Raw genomic sequence first — 18,696 nt, 5'->3', positions numbered from 1 at the left:
GAGGAAGACCCTGGATGAGATAGATTGACATAGTAACTGGGGTATGGGATCAAGTGTGTTGGAGTCAGTGAGACTGGCTCAAAATAGGGCAGAGTTCAAAACTATTGTACACAGGGTCACTATAAGTTGCAGGCAATTCAACTGCACCTAACAACAGCACAACAGTAATATCTCCAGAAGAAAGATGGGCAATCACTTCTCATGTGATTTATTGCCTCTGAAAACCTCCTGGAGGATTAGTGGCAGGCTAGTTCTGACTCAATTGTATACAACAACAAGAATATTATCAGGGAGCTCTGGTGGCCTACTGGTAAAGAGCTGCACTGCCAACTCAAAGGCCCATGGTCAGAAAACATTTTCTGTTTTATGGGAGAAAGACGGGCAGCCTCCTCCTGTGGAATTGACTGCCTTTGAAAACCTACTGTGTTTAGCCATGGGTCAGGTTCCAACCTGATGGAAAATAACCACAATAATATGATCAGATTTATTCCTTCCTTTGAGTGTTTATCATATTGGATTTTTTTGTATATAAGCTTCTCAATCATCCTGTTTAGTGTCCTTCAATAACATTTTTTTCCTGAGCTCATTAAACAAATATTTTCCTATGGTTCTGTCTTTAAAAACTCTTTAATATATGTTGAATAGCTACTGAATACTCTCCATGTGCATGGAACTATGTTTGTTGAGTGTTAAGGACCCAATGATGAATGACAACAAATATGACTCTTGGTCAAAGGGAGCTTGTGGTCTATATAGGAAAAGAGAACATAAAAAGAAAAAAAAATTCTAAAAGAATGACAAATTTTGGCATGTACTAAGACGGAAAAAACCAGCACACTATTAAGAGCAATTTAATAAGGAGACCAAACCTTGTGTGCAGGAGTCTAGGTATAAAGGTTAAGCACTTTTGGCTGTTAATGGAAAAATTGGTATTTTAATTCACTCAGGTGCTTGTTAGGAGAAAGATCTGGTGATAAGCTTCCACAGAGATTGTTGTTAGGTTCCATGAATTTGAAATCAACTTTAAAAACCCCTATTTGACAGTTGAGAACTGTCCCATTTGGGCTTTCTAGGCTGTAAATGCCATGAGAGTGCTCAACCACTGAACCACCAGGGCTCTTTCTGTAAAGATCACAGTCAAGAAAACCCTATGGGCAATTCTAATTCTACAATTGTCACATGGGATAGTTATGAGTTAGAACTGACTCAGTAGCACCAACAGTAATTATCTCCTCTGGAAGGTAGGGAAAGCAAGCCTCTTGGAGGAAGTGTTGTTAAAGATGTGAAGAAGTCGTAAATGGCACAAATTATGCAGAGATGTTCCCAAGGTGGAAGGGAAGATGATGTCTTGACAGAACTAAGAGAAAGAAATGGCGGAGAGTTAGAGAACTGGAGGGTGGAAGTGGTGTGGGAAGAGGCTGAACATGTAAACTAGCCACATCATAAAAGCCTCCGGGGGGGGCGGAGGGAAGACTCCTATATGCCCAAGGTTTCCATTCTCAGATCAATGCCAAGACCCCACTGACTATTCTAGGTTAAGTACCAACGCTAAACTTCCAACTGCTCACTAAATATCTACACATGGACATTTTTATGTCTCTGCAAACTCAAAACTCATTTTCTTTTATCTGGAATTTTTTTTTCTAGTTTGCATTCTCAGAGCCTAAAATATGCACTTGATTAGCACAGCTCTGAGTAGTAGGAAAAAAATTACTCCCAAATTCTTAGATATCAAGTTCTATAAATACTGAAAACTGTAAGTTAAAAATGAACCACTGCAATTATACATTAAAATACATGACAGCATCATTTTAGAAAAGTGCATAATTTATTACATTTATGAGTTCATAATGGAAAATTGATACTCCAGAACTTTAAAAATTAGATAGGACTAACAATTTGATATAAAATTTTCAAATATTGGAACCTGAAGTATTAGAATTCTAGCATTTTCTTAAAGCCTCATAATTAAGATATTTTGAAAATTGTATTTTTCCAAGAGGTAGAAGGGGAATTAAAAAAATAGACACATTGATGAAGGCAATGATCTCTTCTCAGCTGGCTTTATTCTCCACTGAAGCTCAGTGTAGGATTTTATCCTTTACTTACAGGAAGCTGTCACTGCTCTGTTTTCCAATAACCTTCAAAGCAGAATGGAAAATGCTTATGCAAAATGGCACAAGTCTAACCATTCTCTGAAGGGTTTATCATTTCAGTACACTTCTAGTCCAAAAGCTTCCCCAACACTAAAGTGTTGTGAATGAACGAACTATGAATATTTTTTAAATATTTTCCAGATTCACCATGGAGGCAGCTTTTCTTCTCTGCACTGTAATCACACTGAGCTGCAATTAAAATAAACAATCAGTAAGTAGTTACTTTTTTCTACAGACAAATACAAAGTACAATGCATCACAACTGACAATTATTGAAAGTAATCTCAAGTGCAGTGCATAGGGTCGCTATGAGTCGGAAACGACTCGATGGCACATAACAACAACAACAACAATCTCAAGTGAAAGGGATCTTTAAAAAGACCACGTTTTTAGTACTCATTTTCATTTTACTCTTAAGACTTAAAATGTATTACATAAGGAAGTGTTTCTGAAAAGACACTATGCTATTCCTGAGTTCATGGTAACATACGTAGAATTTCCAAACAGAGATGGACGGAAAACACCTAGAGAAAACTTAGTCAGAAATTATCTAAAACATAAACTACAAGTGGGCCAACAGAATGGAGAGCTCATAAGAAGTCTGATAGGAAAAGAAGATTTAAATATTAATGAGAACTAACACTATATACATACGGTAAAAAAAAATCAAGACAAACAAAACACACAGGGTAACAGAATTCTTCTTCCTTTTGCTTGCCCACATTCCATAGTCCTGTCTCCAGGGTCAAAGTGTGTATTTAGAAATATTCTAAATGAAAATATATGAATATATGTCACAAATGAAACTACTATGCACACTTTATTTGGCTTTTTTCCTTCTAAACAATCTACTTCAAATATAGTTACAAATTGGATGTGAAATAATAACCTATCATTTAATTCACCTGCTCTGGATGGGCACTGATAACTTTAAAAATTATAGACAATGTGGCAATTCCTATTTTTATATTATTCTCTGTACAGTCATGCCTACATGCAAGGGAAAAAATACCATCTGCAGAATAAACTTCTAGAACTACTGAGTCAAAGATTTTACATTTATACATTTTGAATGATACTGCCAAACTGTACTCCAAAAGAGGCTTACCACTGCACACTTATGTCAACAATGTGTGAAAGTATCAGCACAATTCATAATCATACTTGATGATCTGGTAGGTGAAAAGTGATATGTGATTATAGTAAATATGTTGTCTGTCTTATTATAAATGAGGATGAGAAATTTTTAAACTGCTTAAAAGCCATGTATCTATGCAACAATGAATGACTGGAAACCCGAAGTCTCTGTAAACTTTCATTAAAATTAATTTTAAAAAAGGGGGAGGAAGCCATGTATCTATACCTATATTTATGTGTGAATTACCTTGACCTTTTTGCCTACTGTTGTTATCAGGGCTGGCATGTTGACTCTCACTCACTGTAGCCCTATGAACACTGAAATCCTGCCTGATCTGCATTCCCTCAGTTGTGCTTATGCCCATAATTGCAGTGATTGCGTCAACTCATCTCATTGAAGGTCTTCCTTCCTTTGCCTGTTGAGTTGTATGACTTTTCTTGTTGACTTGCACTCTTGATGGGTATTTTAAGTTACGAGCCTTTTGTCATATGAATGAAAATACTTTCTTTGTCATTTTACTACATGACATTTTTATATGTGGCAATATTTATTCATTTCCCCCCCAAATGGCTTCTAGATTTGTATTCTTGTCTAAAAAGACTTCATCTACTGATTTTCAAAAAATGTCATGCTGTCAAAAGAACAAAATGAATTCAATGATTGAATGTGAGGCAATTAATACATTAATTCACTCATTGATGAAGAATGCCTAGAAAAAGTTAATCAGAACAGTCCATCTAGAGTGTTATGGAGTCAGTACAATGGATTGTGATATGCTAACAACAGTATGCTTTTCAGAACTGATCCAGAGTTGATCCTCCAGTGCATTTTCACAGGTGGTAAATCACACAGGAGGAAACTGCCCACCTTTTTCCAACGGAGCAACTGTTGAATTTGAACTACGTGTCTTCGGGTTGGTAGCACAACTCCTTATCACTAAGGCCACCAGAGCTCCCTATGGTAGTGGCTTTTTCCTTAAGGAATTTTACTGCGACTCCAAAGGCCATGTCCCCCTGGCAGATCAAATCCACCAGCAGCTCTGTCGGAGAAAGATGAGCAATCTCCTCCCCGGCAATGCTCAGCCTCAGAAACCCAACTGAGGGTCAGCTATGAGTCAGTTCCAACTCGTGGACAATGACTTTGACCCTACGTGATGGTTAGTCAGACATTCTGGATAACGTGAATTACTTTCAACCCTTAAAAAAAAGTCAAGACCCTTGAAGGACATTATTTTTAGTATCAGCTTCCAATTATTAAAGCAGAATTAGAAAATTAGAAAAGAGGGAAATATTTTAATTCATTAATTAGGCAGTGCTTCTGATTGCTGCAATCCCACCTTTCTCCCCCGCTAATCAGTCCTCATCTTAAACAGCCTTTCTTTCTACTCAACTTATCATGTATCTATTATCTAATTACTAAGAAGGGTTTTTAGAAACTGAGTATATAATTATACGATTGCCATCTTTCTGCTGCAGAGCAGCTGACAGATTTGAATCACATGACTTTGAGTTGATAGCACAATTCCTTACCACTAGGTCACGATAGCTCCCTATATTATTATAATGAAAGTTTTTAGGACCTGGACTCATTTAAACTGGAAAAAAAAATATTAACTCATTCATTCTCATTGCCTTCAAGGTAGTAGTGACTCATAGCTGACCTTTCGGTGAGAGTTCCTGAGACTGTAAATCACAGGGAGGAAAGACTGCCTTTCTTCCTCAGAGGCACTGGTGAACTCGCACGGCCAGGGGGCCACCATTTTCAAGACAGCAGTGCAACCTCATATGAACTATGACACAAGAGCTCTCAAGGGAAACAAATTTTTGTGTATGAGATGAGTCATGACTAGTTCTTTTTCACCTTCCAGTAAGAGCAGAATAGAGAATTAAAGCTTAAGAAAAGATTTATGATTGAAGAAAATCTGGAAAGTGGTTAGTGACACAATATTTTATAAAAAAAAGTTTACTAGAATTTGAAATTCTCATGGACTTTAGACTTCTTAAGATCTATGAAGGTTGGGTGGACCCTGGAAGCATGAATTTCTGATATAATCTTAACATCTCAAATAAAAAATATCCTCTGATGTTTTCCTAAAACAAAGTAATGATTCAGCTTAACTAGTAAAAACTGTCTTCTTTATGTATAATATTCTTTTCTAAGAACTATTCTATGAGATCAAACTAGTTACAGCAATACAGAAGATTACATAAGAACCTTATAGGGCAATACATTTATGCTCATGACAGAATAACACACCCATAAGTGGTATACATAGAAACTGCTGGTCTATGCTTTGCTAGGTTAATTCTGAATATCAAAATAGTTCGGGTTTTTTTTGTTGTTGTTGTTGTTTAATAAAGAGTTTAAACAACAAGAGACAAATCTGTGTTGGGGTAAGTTAAATTCTGTCAAGAGGGAGATTGGATGCTAAATGGATCACGTAATTAAGGCTCTATAACCATACTTTCATCCATAGGACTCAAGATAGTTTTAATTTTTTTTAAAAGAAAATTTATTTTTTAAAAGACATTTTATTTATTGTTGTCCTTATAAAAAGGTGAACCTGAAACTTTATTGTTATACTGAAATTTAGTATCTTAAATATCCCTATAGCTATCTATATACCATTTAATGCTTTAAACATGTTAATATTTGAAGTCCTTCAATAACTATAAGAGGAAAGTAAATGAATTTAAATTAGATATTAGCAAACTAAGATTTATAGAGTTAAAATCAAACAAAGTTACGTGACTAAGTGAATGGCACTAGGCAACTGGCCTGACACCATAACACGAATTCTTTAATCACTGCCCAGGGCCCCTGACTTCTATTATAATTTAAATTAATGAATCAATGAATGAATGATTAATTACTTAAATGACTTGAAAAGCCTATAACTATCCTTAAGAAGGAGAGGGGTAAAAGGACAAATTGCTATCTTTAAGTGCCTTTCAACATTCATACAACAAGTAGATTTTTAAAAAAATCTATATATATATATAATAGCAAAGTTTTATACTTTACCATGAAGAAGTGGTTACAGTAGCTAAAAATCACATTTTGCTCAAAATAATACACATATAACAAAAAAAACTGTAGTCTATTACACAGAGCAACCACTTATCTATTTTGTCAGCCTCCAAAAACCTGTTATGGGAGCAGTTATTAACTTGGTTCTATTCTATTTTTATAATAACGGAACTGGTCTTATTTGTGCCTAATAGGATGGAACATTATTCCTACTTGAGAAAAAATGGCCATTTCATTTACAGATGTGTTTGCACATTATGAGAAGTTATTCTTTAGTATTATCTTGGTGTGTTCTATTGTTTTTAACATGATGTAATTTTATACTATAAATTATACGGTTATATATAAATGGCATTAAATGAATTTATTAATCTGTAAATAAAATTCTTTTTTCCATTAAAAACTACAATGAAATTGAGGCAGTACAACTTAAAATATTACATTTGAAGCAATAATACCTACTTTCAAGTCTCTCAGTAACTACATAGTTTTAGACACAATGTAATTTTTGAGCAATGCTGTCCCACAGAAATTTTTGTGATGAGAGAAATGATCCCCATCTTTACTGATCAACATGGAAGCCATTACTACACAAGACAATTGAGCCTTCAAATGGCTAGTGTGAGCAAGAACCTGAATTTTTAATTTTATTTTACTGAAATTTAAATAGCCACCTTTGGCTAGTGGCTACCATATTGGAAAATATAGTTCGGGACTTAGGTGTCAATTTAGAATATAACACATTTTATTTTTGCTTCTAAGTTTACTTTTTCAACCCAATATTAAAGGGACTAGTTTAAAAGAGTGTAACTGAGTGACAATAACAACTGGTTTTCTGTGAACTTCTGAGGAACTCTTATTTTCTTATCTTTCATCCACTCAGACAAGTTATCCTCTGGAATAATGAGGATGCTCCCTACCTGCTGTGAGGCTGAGGCAGCTCTCTGTTCAGCCTGATTTAGACGATTCTGAAGTCTGTTAGCTTTTTCTTGATGCTCTAGAATTAACTTTTCATTCTATATGGGGAAAAAACATAAAACAAACATGTTAGAAACCATATGCTATACAGCGACATTTTATGCAATAATCAGGGAAAAAGACAGATATCATTTTATCCCTCATACAATGCAAAGATACTTCCAAGTTTATATCTCAAGCTATGAGCTTCTCTAAATCCAAAGATACTCTCACAATCTGATGGCACTGTAATTTTTTCCTACCAAAGAAAATAAATTAATAAATTCAGAAGGAAAGTGATGTTAAATTAGAAAGTAAATTAGAAGTCATGGTAGTAGGGATATTGTAACTGATGTTAGATGGATCTTAGGTGAAAGCAGGGAATGCCAGAGGAGTGTATATCTGTGTTTCATTGATTATGCAAAGGCGTTTGACTGTGTGGATCATAACAAACTGAGGCTGACTCTGAGAAGAATGGGAATCCCAGAACATTTAATCGTGTTAATGCGAAACCTATACTTGGACTAAGAGGCAGTTGTCAGAACAGAGCAGGGTAACACTGCATGGTTCAAAGTTGGGAAGGGTGTAGGCCAGGGATGTGTACTATCTCCATAACTTTTCAACCTGTATTCAGAGCAGATAATCCAAGAGGCTGGGCTCTCTGAGGAGAAGTGTGGCATCAGGATTTGTGGAAGATCTATTAACAATCTGCATTATGCAGATGACACAACCCTGCTTGCTGAAACTGAGGAAGACCTCATGCACTTGCTGCAGAGGGTCAAGGACTGCAGCCTTCAGTATGGACTGAAGCTCAATGTCAAGAAGACAAAGATTCTCACCACTGGACCAATTGGCAGCATCAGGATGGATGGCAAAGAGATTGAGATTGTTCACAGCTTCAGTTTGCTTGGCTCCACAGTCAACACTCTTGGTACCAGCAGCCAGGAAATCAAAAAACGTACTGCGATGGGAAAGTTTGCTGTTAAGGACCTTGTTAAGTACTCAAGAGCAATGGTGTGTCTCTGGGGACTAAGGTATGTCTGATACAGGCCATGGGCTTTGCAATCACTTGTTACGCATCAGAGAGTTAGACAGTGACTAAGGAGGATAGAAGGAGAATTGATGCCTTTGAGCTGTGGTGCTGGAGAAGAGTATTGAATGTACCCTGGACTGCCATGAAAACAAACAGATTCATCTTGGAGAGGGTTTCGTCTGATATACTTTGGACATGTTTTAAGGAGGGACAGGTCCTTGGAGAGGGACATCATGCTTGGAAGGGTGGAGGGACAGCACAGGAGGGGAAGACCCTCTATGAGGTGGATTGATTTAGTGATTGGGGTAATCAGAATGGGTGTGTCAGAGGCAGTGCAACTTGCACAGGATAGAGCAGGGTTTAGGGCTGTTGTACATAGCGTCGCTATGAGTTGCAAACGACTCGATGGCACATAACAACAACAACAACAACAAATTAGAAGTTAAGAAGAAGCCTTGAGATGCAAGATTAGTGCTTCAGAAACACTTCAACTTTTTGTGAAAATACCAGGTCTCACAACCAGGCTTGGATTCAGGAGGACTGAGATGGTTCTTGGAAATCTGTATTTCTCTTAAGTTCCTAGATCATGCTGATGCTCCTGGTTAGAGAACTACTGTGCAGTATCTTGATTTTTTAAAAAGGGTCGTTGTTAGGTACTTTTGAGTCAAGTATGACTCACAGTGATCCTATGATCTGAATCCTGTCCTATCCTGTGCCATCCACACACTCTCTGGTTAAAGAACTACTGTGCAGAATCTTGATTTTTAACAAAGGGTTGTGTTCGGTACTGTTGAGTCAAGTATGACTTACAGTGATCCTATGAACAACAGATCTGAATCCTGTCCTATCCTGTGCCATCCACACACTCTCTGATACCTCAGCCCATGGCAGCAGTCACTGTGTCAATGCATCAGATTAAGGGTCTAAAATGATTTATATGCTCAAAACATTTTTTAAAAAGGAAAAATCTATTTGTATGCATCCACCATTATACTGTACACTCACTCCACTGGTTATTGGGGTCAATAGAACTATTTAACATTATTAAAATAAATTTATTAAAACATGTTGTGAGGTAAGTAAGTTTAAATAATCTATTAATTTAAAAACATATTATCATTTTCCATTCTTAACAGCCTGGTCATCCTGTATCTTAACACATCAGTTACCTTAATTCAGCATGAGATTTGTGCCACAGCTCTAGAAAGAAACATTTATTTGAATTTTTCCTTGATCTGTCTGATTTATTTTTCCATCAGGCCTGATGGCTCCATTTTAATTTGCACAGATATTCCTAAAAAATGCTTTGTGCAACTAGAATTGCTACATTGTTTTTCTAGCATTTTTCTGAATTGAGCAAATAATGTAAGCCAAATCATTAACAGCAAGAAAATACACTTCTCTCAAAAACTAGATAGTTTTGATAATGGGATGTCAGGTTTAGTAATATAAAATATTGAGCTAAAAATGAGCTTATTACATTTATTATATCCAGAAGCCAAAATTAAAGAAGAGCACTCTACTGGCTATTACAATTTACCAAGATGTTTAAATATATACAGGTCTGTGTCACTTAACGTCCATACAGGCAACACACAACCCAATATACATTCATGGTCCCATAAAGATTGTGTGTGTTTTATTTTATACTGGTTTATTTACAAAGTTCAAATACATTTCCTTCCCACTCATCCTCCACCCATCAAATTGTGTGACCCTATGATTAAACCTCCCCCTAACCAGGGAAAGTAGAAATTCTTCTTTTATTACTTCCCCTGTAACAGTTTTAACCCAGACTCCTGTAGTACTGGACCACAGGTGAGATACAGGAAAGTGAGGTAGAGAACATGGCTCTGAGGCTGAGCTCTTGGGCTTCGAGAGCAGTGGATAGTAGTTTTGGGGCTGCAGGGTCTGGGCTTCTCCTGCAACCTTGGAAGAACATCAGGTGGGGCTGGGTGTGTTTCACTGCCTCTTTATCAGCTTCTTCTTGCTCTGTTCCCAACACTGCCCTCTCAGTTACTGCTGTCCGTTTCTTCAGCCTCCACAAGCAAGGGTGTCAGTAGCACCAGATATAAGGATGAGTGAAAGCAGGTGGTTTCCCCCCACTATTTTATTTACTAAATTCTAATATGAATTCGAACAAATCTTTCCATTTCCCTCACCTCCCCCATCAAATTGTACGACCCAATGATTAATCCCCTCTTTCCCCTGCACATCCACATCCCTCTGCTTCCAGTCTCTCCCACCCCTCTTGGATCCTTATACTCCTTGTACAATAATGGTCTTATACAATATTGATCCTTGTGGGACCGAGTTAATTCACTCAGCAGGCCCTCCCAAGTTGGGTAATAATTTACAAAGTTATAGGGTTTTAATATAGTATTTGTACAACATCTGAATCACACAGCATCTTTTTTCACAGAACATATTGTGAACATTAAGCAATGTATACTTGGAGACTTGAATTTTGAGAGGTCCATCAGACACCAAAGAAAATGTAAGGGAAAAAAATGCTATCATTTAGAATTACAAGTTTTAATAGTAAAAGTCAGAATAATGTTATTGTTGTTGAGTCTAGGATGACTCATAGCATCCCTACAAAAAAAAGGCCTGAAGCCTTTCTATAACTACCGTCGTTTCTCAAAGTTCATAGAGTTTTCAATATACTATGGACTGGTAAGAGAACAAACAGATTTGTCCTGGAGAGAGTGAAACCAGGCTGCTCCTTGGAGGCAAGGTTTCTGAAGCTCCATGCGACATACTTTGGGCATGTTGCAAGGAGGGACCAGTCCTTGGAGAGAGATCTCATGCTTGGGAGGGACAGTGCAAGAGAGAAAGACCCTCGAGGAGATGGATCAGTTCAGTTATTGGGGTAATAGAGGTAAGTATGTCAGAGACAGTGAGGGTAGCACAGGATAGAGCAGGGTTTGGGGCTCTTGTACATAGGGTCGCTATGAGTCCAAGAGACTCGACGACACATAACAACAACAACAACAACAACATGTTCTTGTTGTTAGATGCTATTGAGTTGAGTATGACCTATAGCTACCCTATGAACAACAAAAGAGCCCGGCCCTATCCTGTGGCACCCTCACACTTCCTGACACATACAAGCCCATTCTGTCAGTCACCGTGTCAGTCCACCTGGTTGAGGGTCTTTCTCACCTTCGCCAATTCCCTACCTTTCTGAGCATCATGTCTCTCTCCAAGGAACAGCTGCTCCTAGCAACATGCCCAAAGTAGGCATGTGAGGAGAAGCTTTGTCATCTATGTCTCCAGTGAACACTCTGGCTGCACTTTGTCCAAGACTTATTTGTTAGTTTTTTTTTGAAGTCTACAGGATGTTCAGTGTTTTTCTCCAACACCACAGCTTAAAGGCATCAATTCTTCTGACATCCTTATTCATTGTCCAGCTCTCAGATACATTGCAATCAACTGTAAAGACTATGAACTGAATCAGATTCACTTTAGTCCTCAAAGTGACATCGTTACTCCTCAATAATTTAAGTGACATCCTTGCACAGGGGCCAAGCTAATCTTTTCTGTATCATTCCAATTTTAGAATATATGCTGCTAAAGTGAGCATTCCTCAATAATTTGGAGAGGTCCTTCACTGCAGACTTTCCCAGTGCAATAAGTCTCCTGATTCCCTGACTGTTGGTATCAAAGGTATTAAGTGTGGATCCAAGCAGGATGAAGGTGTTGACAGTTTCAATCTTTTCTCCATGCATCATGATGCTGCCTAACAATCAAGTGGTAAGAATTTTTATTTCCTTGACGTTGATATGCAAGCCATAGTGAAGGCTATAGCCTTTGATCTTGTGCTTCAAGTCTTCTTCACTTTGAGCAAGCAAGGTGATGTCATCTGCATAATGCAAGTTACTGATAAGTCTTCTTCTGATCCTGATTTCACATTCCTCTTCATAGAGTCCAGATTCTCAAATAATTTGCTCAGCATACAGACTGAATAGGTATGGAGGAACAATGCAATCAGAACACACTCTCTTCTTAATTTTAAACCATGAAACCATGTAGTCTTCCCTTGCTCAGTTCGCACAACAGCCTCTTGGTCTAGGTATAGCTTTTTCATGAGCACAATTAAGTTCTCTGGGATTCCCATTCTTCTCACTGTTAGCCATAACTTGTTATGATCCACACAGTCAAATGTCTTTGCACAGGAAATAAAGCACAAATAGATATTCTTCGGGTATTCTTTACTTTCAGCCAAGATCCATCTCACATTAACAATGATAACTCTGGTGCCACAGCCTCTTCTAAATCCTGCTTGAACTTCTGGCATTTTCCTTGTACTGTTCTAGCCATTTTTAAATGATCTTCAGCAGTATTTTGCTTGCATATGATACTAATGATATTGTTTGAAAGTTTCCACATTCTGTTGGAACACCTCCACGAGAATGGGAACAAATATGGACTTCTATCAATTTGTTGGCCAGACAGCTGTCCTTCAAATTTCCTGGCATAAACTGGTGACCACATCTAGTCACTGTGAAGAAAGAATATTAGTCAGAAAATAGGGGGTTGGTGATAGAAATGAGGCTAGAAACAGAATGATTGAATGTTGTTATTCATTGCAAATACCTCTTTTAAAAGGCACAAATGGAGACTTTACACACGGACCTCATCTGATGGATGAGCTGCATCGGAATCAGACTGACTACATCCATGGAAGAATCTTTGGTGAAGCTCAATATAAGTAGTTAAAATTAGGGCAGGGGCAGATGATGGGTCAGACCATCAATTACTCATGTGTAAGTTCAAATTGAGGCTGAAGAAAATTAAAACAAGTCCACAAAAACCAAAATATGATCTTGAATAAATTCCATCTGAATTTCAAAGTCATCTTAAGAACAGATTTGAGCACTGAACATCAAAGACTGAAGGCAAGACGAGTTGCAGTATGATATCAAAGATATAATCCCTATTGTTTTTGTTGCTTAGTGTCATGGAGTCGAGTATGACTCACAGCAATCCTATGAACAAAAGATTTGAATCCTGTTCTATCCTGTGCCATCCTCACACTTCCTAACACATGAGAGCCCATTGCAGCATCACTGTGTGAATCCACCTAGTGGAGGGTCTTCCTCTCCTTTGCCGACTCTCAACCTTTCCCAGCATCATGTCTCTCTCCAAGAATAGTCCCACCTTGCAACATGCCCAAAGTATGTCAGGAGAAGTCGCATCATTCTTGCCTTCAAATAGCACTCTGGCTGCACCCTCTCCAAGACATATCTGTTTTTTTTTTTTTTTGGCTGCCCATGGGACATTCAGTACTCTTTTCCAACACCACTGCTCAAAGGTCAACTCTTCTTCTGCCATCCTTACTCATTGTCCAGCTCTCAGATGCATATCAAGTGACTAGAAAGTCTATGGCCTGAACCAGGAGCACCTTAGTCCTCAAACTGACATTATTACTCCTCAATATTTTGGAGAGGCCTCAAACTGCAGATTTTCCCAGTGCAATGCATCTCCTTATTTGCTGAGTGCTAGTATCAAGGGTTAATTGTGGATCCAAGCAAGATATAATTGTTGACAGTTTCAATCTCCTCTCCATTCATCATCATCATGATGTTGCCGATTGGCCCAGTGGTAAGAATCTTTGTTTTCCTGACACTGAAATACAATCCACACCGAAGGCTGCATTCCTTGATCTTCCTCAACAAGTGACTCAAGTCCTGCTCACTTTCAGCAACTAAGGTTGTGTCATTTGCATAATGCAGGTTATTGATGAGTCTCCCTCCAATCCTGATGCCGCACTCCTCCTCATCCAGTCCAGCTTCTTGGATAATCTGGTCAGCATACAGATTAAACAGGTATGGAGAGAGAATACAACACTGCCACACTCTCTTCTCAATTTTAAATCATGCAGTGTTAGTCTGCTCCATTCTCACAACAGCCTCCTGGTCCAGTTCCAGGTTCTGCAAGTGCAAAATTAAATGCTCTCGAATTTCCATTCCTCTCAATATCAGTCACAACTTGTTATGATCTACACAGTCAAATGACTTTGCATGGTCAATAAGGCACAAGTAGTAGTTTTTCTGGTATTCCTTTCTTCCAGCCAGGATCCATCTGACATCAGGAGATCGGGAATTGCCAGAAGTTCAAGCAGGATTTAGAAGAGACAATAGCACCAGGGATATCAGTGCTGATGCCAGATGCATCTATCATCCATGAAGAGGGCAAAAAGTCATTACAAAGACAATGGGAGGAGAAATAAAGAAACCAAAATAAATGTCAGAAGAGACTCTGAAAATTGCACTAGGGTGTTGAGAAGCCAAAACAAAGGAAAAAAATTAGTGAAGGAGGAGAGCTAAACAGAAGATTTCAAAGGGCAACTCAAGAAGACAAGACAATGTATATAATGTAATGTTCAGAGAGCTGGAATTGGAGAATAAGAGAAGAACTTGCTCTGCATTTCTCAAACTGAAAGAATAGAAAAGCAAATTTAAGCCTCAAATTTCTATACTGAAAGATGCTATGGACAGTATTTTTAATGACCCAGGAATTATAAAAAAATGATGGAGGAAACATACAGAGTCACTGAACCAAAATTGACTGACACTGAAAAATTTCAGGAAGCACCATATAAGCAGGAACCAATGGTAATGAAGGAGGTATCTGAAACTGCACTGAAGGCACTGGCAAAAAAAGTAAAGCCCCAGGAATCAATGGGATACCAATACTTTTAATAGATCTGAAACAATCCAGACTAGGCAAATCATAATACATGCAACCATTCCTTTCCAACTGATCATTCTGATTACTTTTGATCTTCCAATATTATTAGAATTCTCTCATCTCATTGAGTCAGTCTCTGCTGAGTCAGAACTCACTCATGATTGACCCTCTTGTGAATTTTCAGAGGCTGTAAACTGCATAAAAAAATTGCTCATCTTTCTCCCACGAAACAACCTCGTGAATTCAAACTGCTTTCTTTTGAGTTGGTAGTGCAACTCCTTATCCCCTAGGCCATCAGAGCTTCCTTTATTATTGTACTGAATTCTAAATCTTTACATCTTTAAAATTATTACCTTACAACAGAGTCTGGAAGGGGGTTGTTTTATGGACAGTTGAATTGGAACTGATTCATAGTTGACTCTTCAGTGTTTTCAGAGGCGGCAAATCATGTGGGAGGAGAGTGTGCCCACCTTTCTCACATGAAGCAGTTGGTGGATTTAAACTGCCTGCTTCTGGCTTGGCAGCACAACTTCTTAGCATCAAGGTACCAGAGCTCCCTTGGAAGTGGCAGCATCATTAAAGAGGATTTTAATAGCTTTTGTTTAATTGATGTGTTTTTTTTTTAATGGCTCATATAAACTCATAATGCTATGATGCTCAATCATTACTCGTATGGCTTCTATGGTGTTATTACTGTTGTTATGTGCTGTCAAGTTGGTTCTGATTCACTTAGACTTTATGTAAAACAGATGAGTCTACTTCCAATCCTGATGCCACATTTCTCCTCATAGAGCCCAGCCTCCTGGATAATCTATTCTGCATGTAGATTGAAAAGATAGGAGATAGGACATATTCTGACATACACCTTTCCCAATTTTGAATCATGCAGGGTTTCCTTGCTCTGTTCTGATGACTACCTCCTGTTCCAAGTATAGGTTTCTCATAAGCACAATCAAGTGTTCTGGGATTCCCATTCTTCTCAGAGTCAGCCAAAGTTTGTTGTGATCTAAATAGTAAAATGCCTTTGCATAGTCAATGAAGTATAGACATTCCTCTGGGACTCTGCTTCAGCCAAGATCCATCTGACATTAGCTAAAATATCCCTTCTACCACAGCTTCTTCTAAACCCAGCCTTCACTTCAGGCAGTTCTCTGCTGATGTGCTGTTCCAGTCATTTTTGGATAATCTTCAGCAGAATCTTGCTTGCATGTGTTATCAATGATACTGTTCACTAATTTCTGTACTCTGTTGGATCAACTTTCTTTGGAATGGAAACAAATATAGATCTCTTCCAGTCAGTTGGCCAGATGGCTGTCCTCCAGATTTCTGTCCTCCACATTTCTTGGCACAACTTGGCAGTGTCTATTTGTTGAAATATGTCAATCAGTATGTCATCAATTTCTGGGGTCTTGTTTTTTGTCAGTTCTTTCAGAGCAGCTTGAACTTCTTCCTTCATCACCACAGGCTCTTAGTCACACAGTTTCATTAAATTCTTCTGTGCATATGAGGTGACTGAAAGATTATAGCTTGAGTTGTTAAAGTGATGACTTTGCTTTTTAGCCTATGTATAGATAACAGATACAACGTGGGGATAGCCAAGTCTGACTTCTATCCACTTCATAAAAGGGAATAGTCCCCATCAAAAATATCCATAGCAGCAAACAGATAGCTGTTAGGTCTGACACACCACTCATCGTGCTCCCACATCTACATAAATCAATCTCGGGGTTCTATATTCATTGCTGACTCAAAGACTTTATATACAGTTGTGATAACAAGAATAGGGTTTATTAGGGAAATAGGCTGGGAAGTAGGGGAGGAAAAGAATATTTCACAATGCAAGTCCAGGTTTAGTCCAGCACTCCCAAATCAAATTAACAGCAAAACAAAATTCCTTATTGAGTCAAAGTAGTAAAAGCCCTGGCTTCAGTTTAGCAATACAGATGCAAGAAGCCTCTGGTTTCCTCAATCATCCAGCAAGGTTTGTTTCAGAGCAGTTAAGAGTCTGCTTCTCCTTCAATCACCTGGCAAGCAAACCCTATAACTGTGGCCAGCACAAATGCAAGAAGCCTCAGGTTACACCTTACCACAATTTTCCCACAGCAATGCCACAGTTTCTCCAAACTATCATCATTGGGCTCTCACTCCATAGTGTGGAAAAACATTCTTTCTCTTTTATTAGTTCCACAGCTGTTGATGATTTGCAAGGCCATATGTCTGCTGTTTAGGTAGCTGGAGACCAGTGGGGACTAATGTAATGGCTAGAAAAGACAACTATTAAACTAATGTGACATTTTTAAAAAGCAATTTGCACTACACTGAATTGATTACTGCCTTCCACATTATGCAAGTGACAGCCTTGCTTGCAGAAAATGAAGGATTGAAGCATTTACTAAAACTCAAAGATTGCAGACTTGAATATAGATTACATGTGAACATCACAAAAACAAAAATCCTCAGCACTGGACCAATAGACTCCGTGATGGAGAAAAGACTGAAATTATCAGTGCTTTAGTTTTATTTGGACCTACAATCAACACCTATGGAAGCAACAGTCAAGAAATAAAAAGATGTCCAGCACTGGGAAAATCTGCTCCAAAGTTCAAAATGTCAATGATGCCAGTTTAAAGACTATGGCACATATGACCAAATATATGATCTTTTCAATTACTTCCTATAGATCTGCAGGTTGGACAGTAAGTAAGGAAGATCAAAGAGAAATTTATGCCTTTGAATTGTGGTGTTGGATAAAAGTATTGGGATGTATCATGGACTAACAAAAGAACAAACAAATTTGTCTTAGAAGTAGTGCAATCAGGTTGCTCCTTATAGGCAAGAATGGTGAAATTTTGTCTCACCTACTTTGGGTATGTTTCAAGAGTGCATGCATATCTTCAGAGAAAAACATCATGCTGGGAAAGGTAGAGGGTCAGTGAAAGAAAGAAACACTTTCAATGAGACAGACCGACACAGTATATAATAATGGACTTGAGCATGAGAGAGTCTGTAATGATGGTGTGGGATTTGTTGTTCATAGGGTTGCCATAAGTTCTAGTCTACTTGACAGCACCTAACACCACCACCAGAAGCAACAATTTCCATGGGTATTAAGTACAGACCCAAGTAAGAGGAAATCCTTGACAACTTAATATTTTCTCTGTTTATCATAACGCTGCTTATTGGCCAAGTTGTAAAGATTTCTGTTTTTCTGATGTTCATGTATAAAATTCATACATTCATTTTTATTTTAATCAGTTAAGTGCTTCAACTACTCTTGGCTTTCTGCAAACAAAGTGTGTCATCTGCATATCACAAGCTGTTAATGAGTCTTCTTCAATTCTGATGCTATGTTCTTTTATTTTTTTCTGTCTCTCTTTTTTTAAAATTAATTCTAATGAATGTTTATAGAGATTCTGGATTTCCTTACATTCATTATTGCATTTTTCTCCCTGCCCACCCCTCCCCCAGTTCACTTTTCTCTTTGAAAAGTAAAAGAAAAATTATTTCATTGGTATAGAATTCCCCCCTCCCATCCCATCCACTATGCAACCTTCATTCGGGACTTCTGTCATAACCATAATACCAAATCATAAATCAAAATTTCTCTCCCTCACCTGTTTCAATGCAGTATACATAATTTATCCAATTTTTCTCAGTCTCACTCCAACCCTGATGTCAGTCCCATT

General features: G+C 37.9%; 1 protein-coding gene across 1 annotated transcript in view; it reads right to left on the bottom strand.

The window, feature by feature from the left end:
* Window positions 1–1,816: 1,816 nt before the first annotated feature.
* Window positions 1,817–18,696, bottom strand: part of SCLT1 (sodium channel and clathrin linker 1) — a 258,430-nt gene continuing 241,550 nt past the window's right edge. The window contains exons 19-20 of the mRNA XM_006901160.1: window positions 7,245–7,340; window positions 1,817–2,345 (exon numbers count right to left, since the gene is read on the bottom strand). Coding sequence (XP_006901222.1) covers window positions 2,283–2,345; window positions 7,245–7,340 — 159 coding nt within the window. The 3' untranslated portion in view covers window positions 1,817–2,282. The remainder of the gene's footprint in view (window positions 2,346–7,244; window positions 7,341–18,696) is intronic.

Source organism: Elephantulus edwardii, unplaced genomic scaffold (genome assembly GCF_000299155.1).
Source record: "Elephantulus edwardii isolate Elephantulus edwardi_28Jun2011 unplaced genomic scaffold, EleEdw1.0 scaffold00311, whole genome shotgun sequence".
Lineage (NCBI taxonomy): Eukaryota > Metazoa > Chordata > Mammalia > Macroscelidea > Macroscelididae > Elephantulus > Elephantulus edwardii.
The sequence above is the reverse complement of the archived record's forward strand: the minus strand, read 5'-3'. Positions and strand labels throughout refer to the sequence as shown.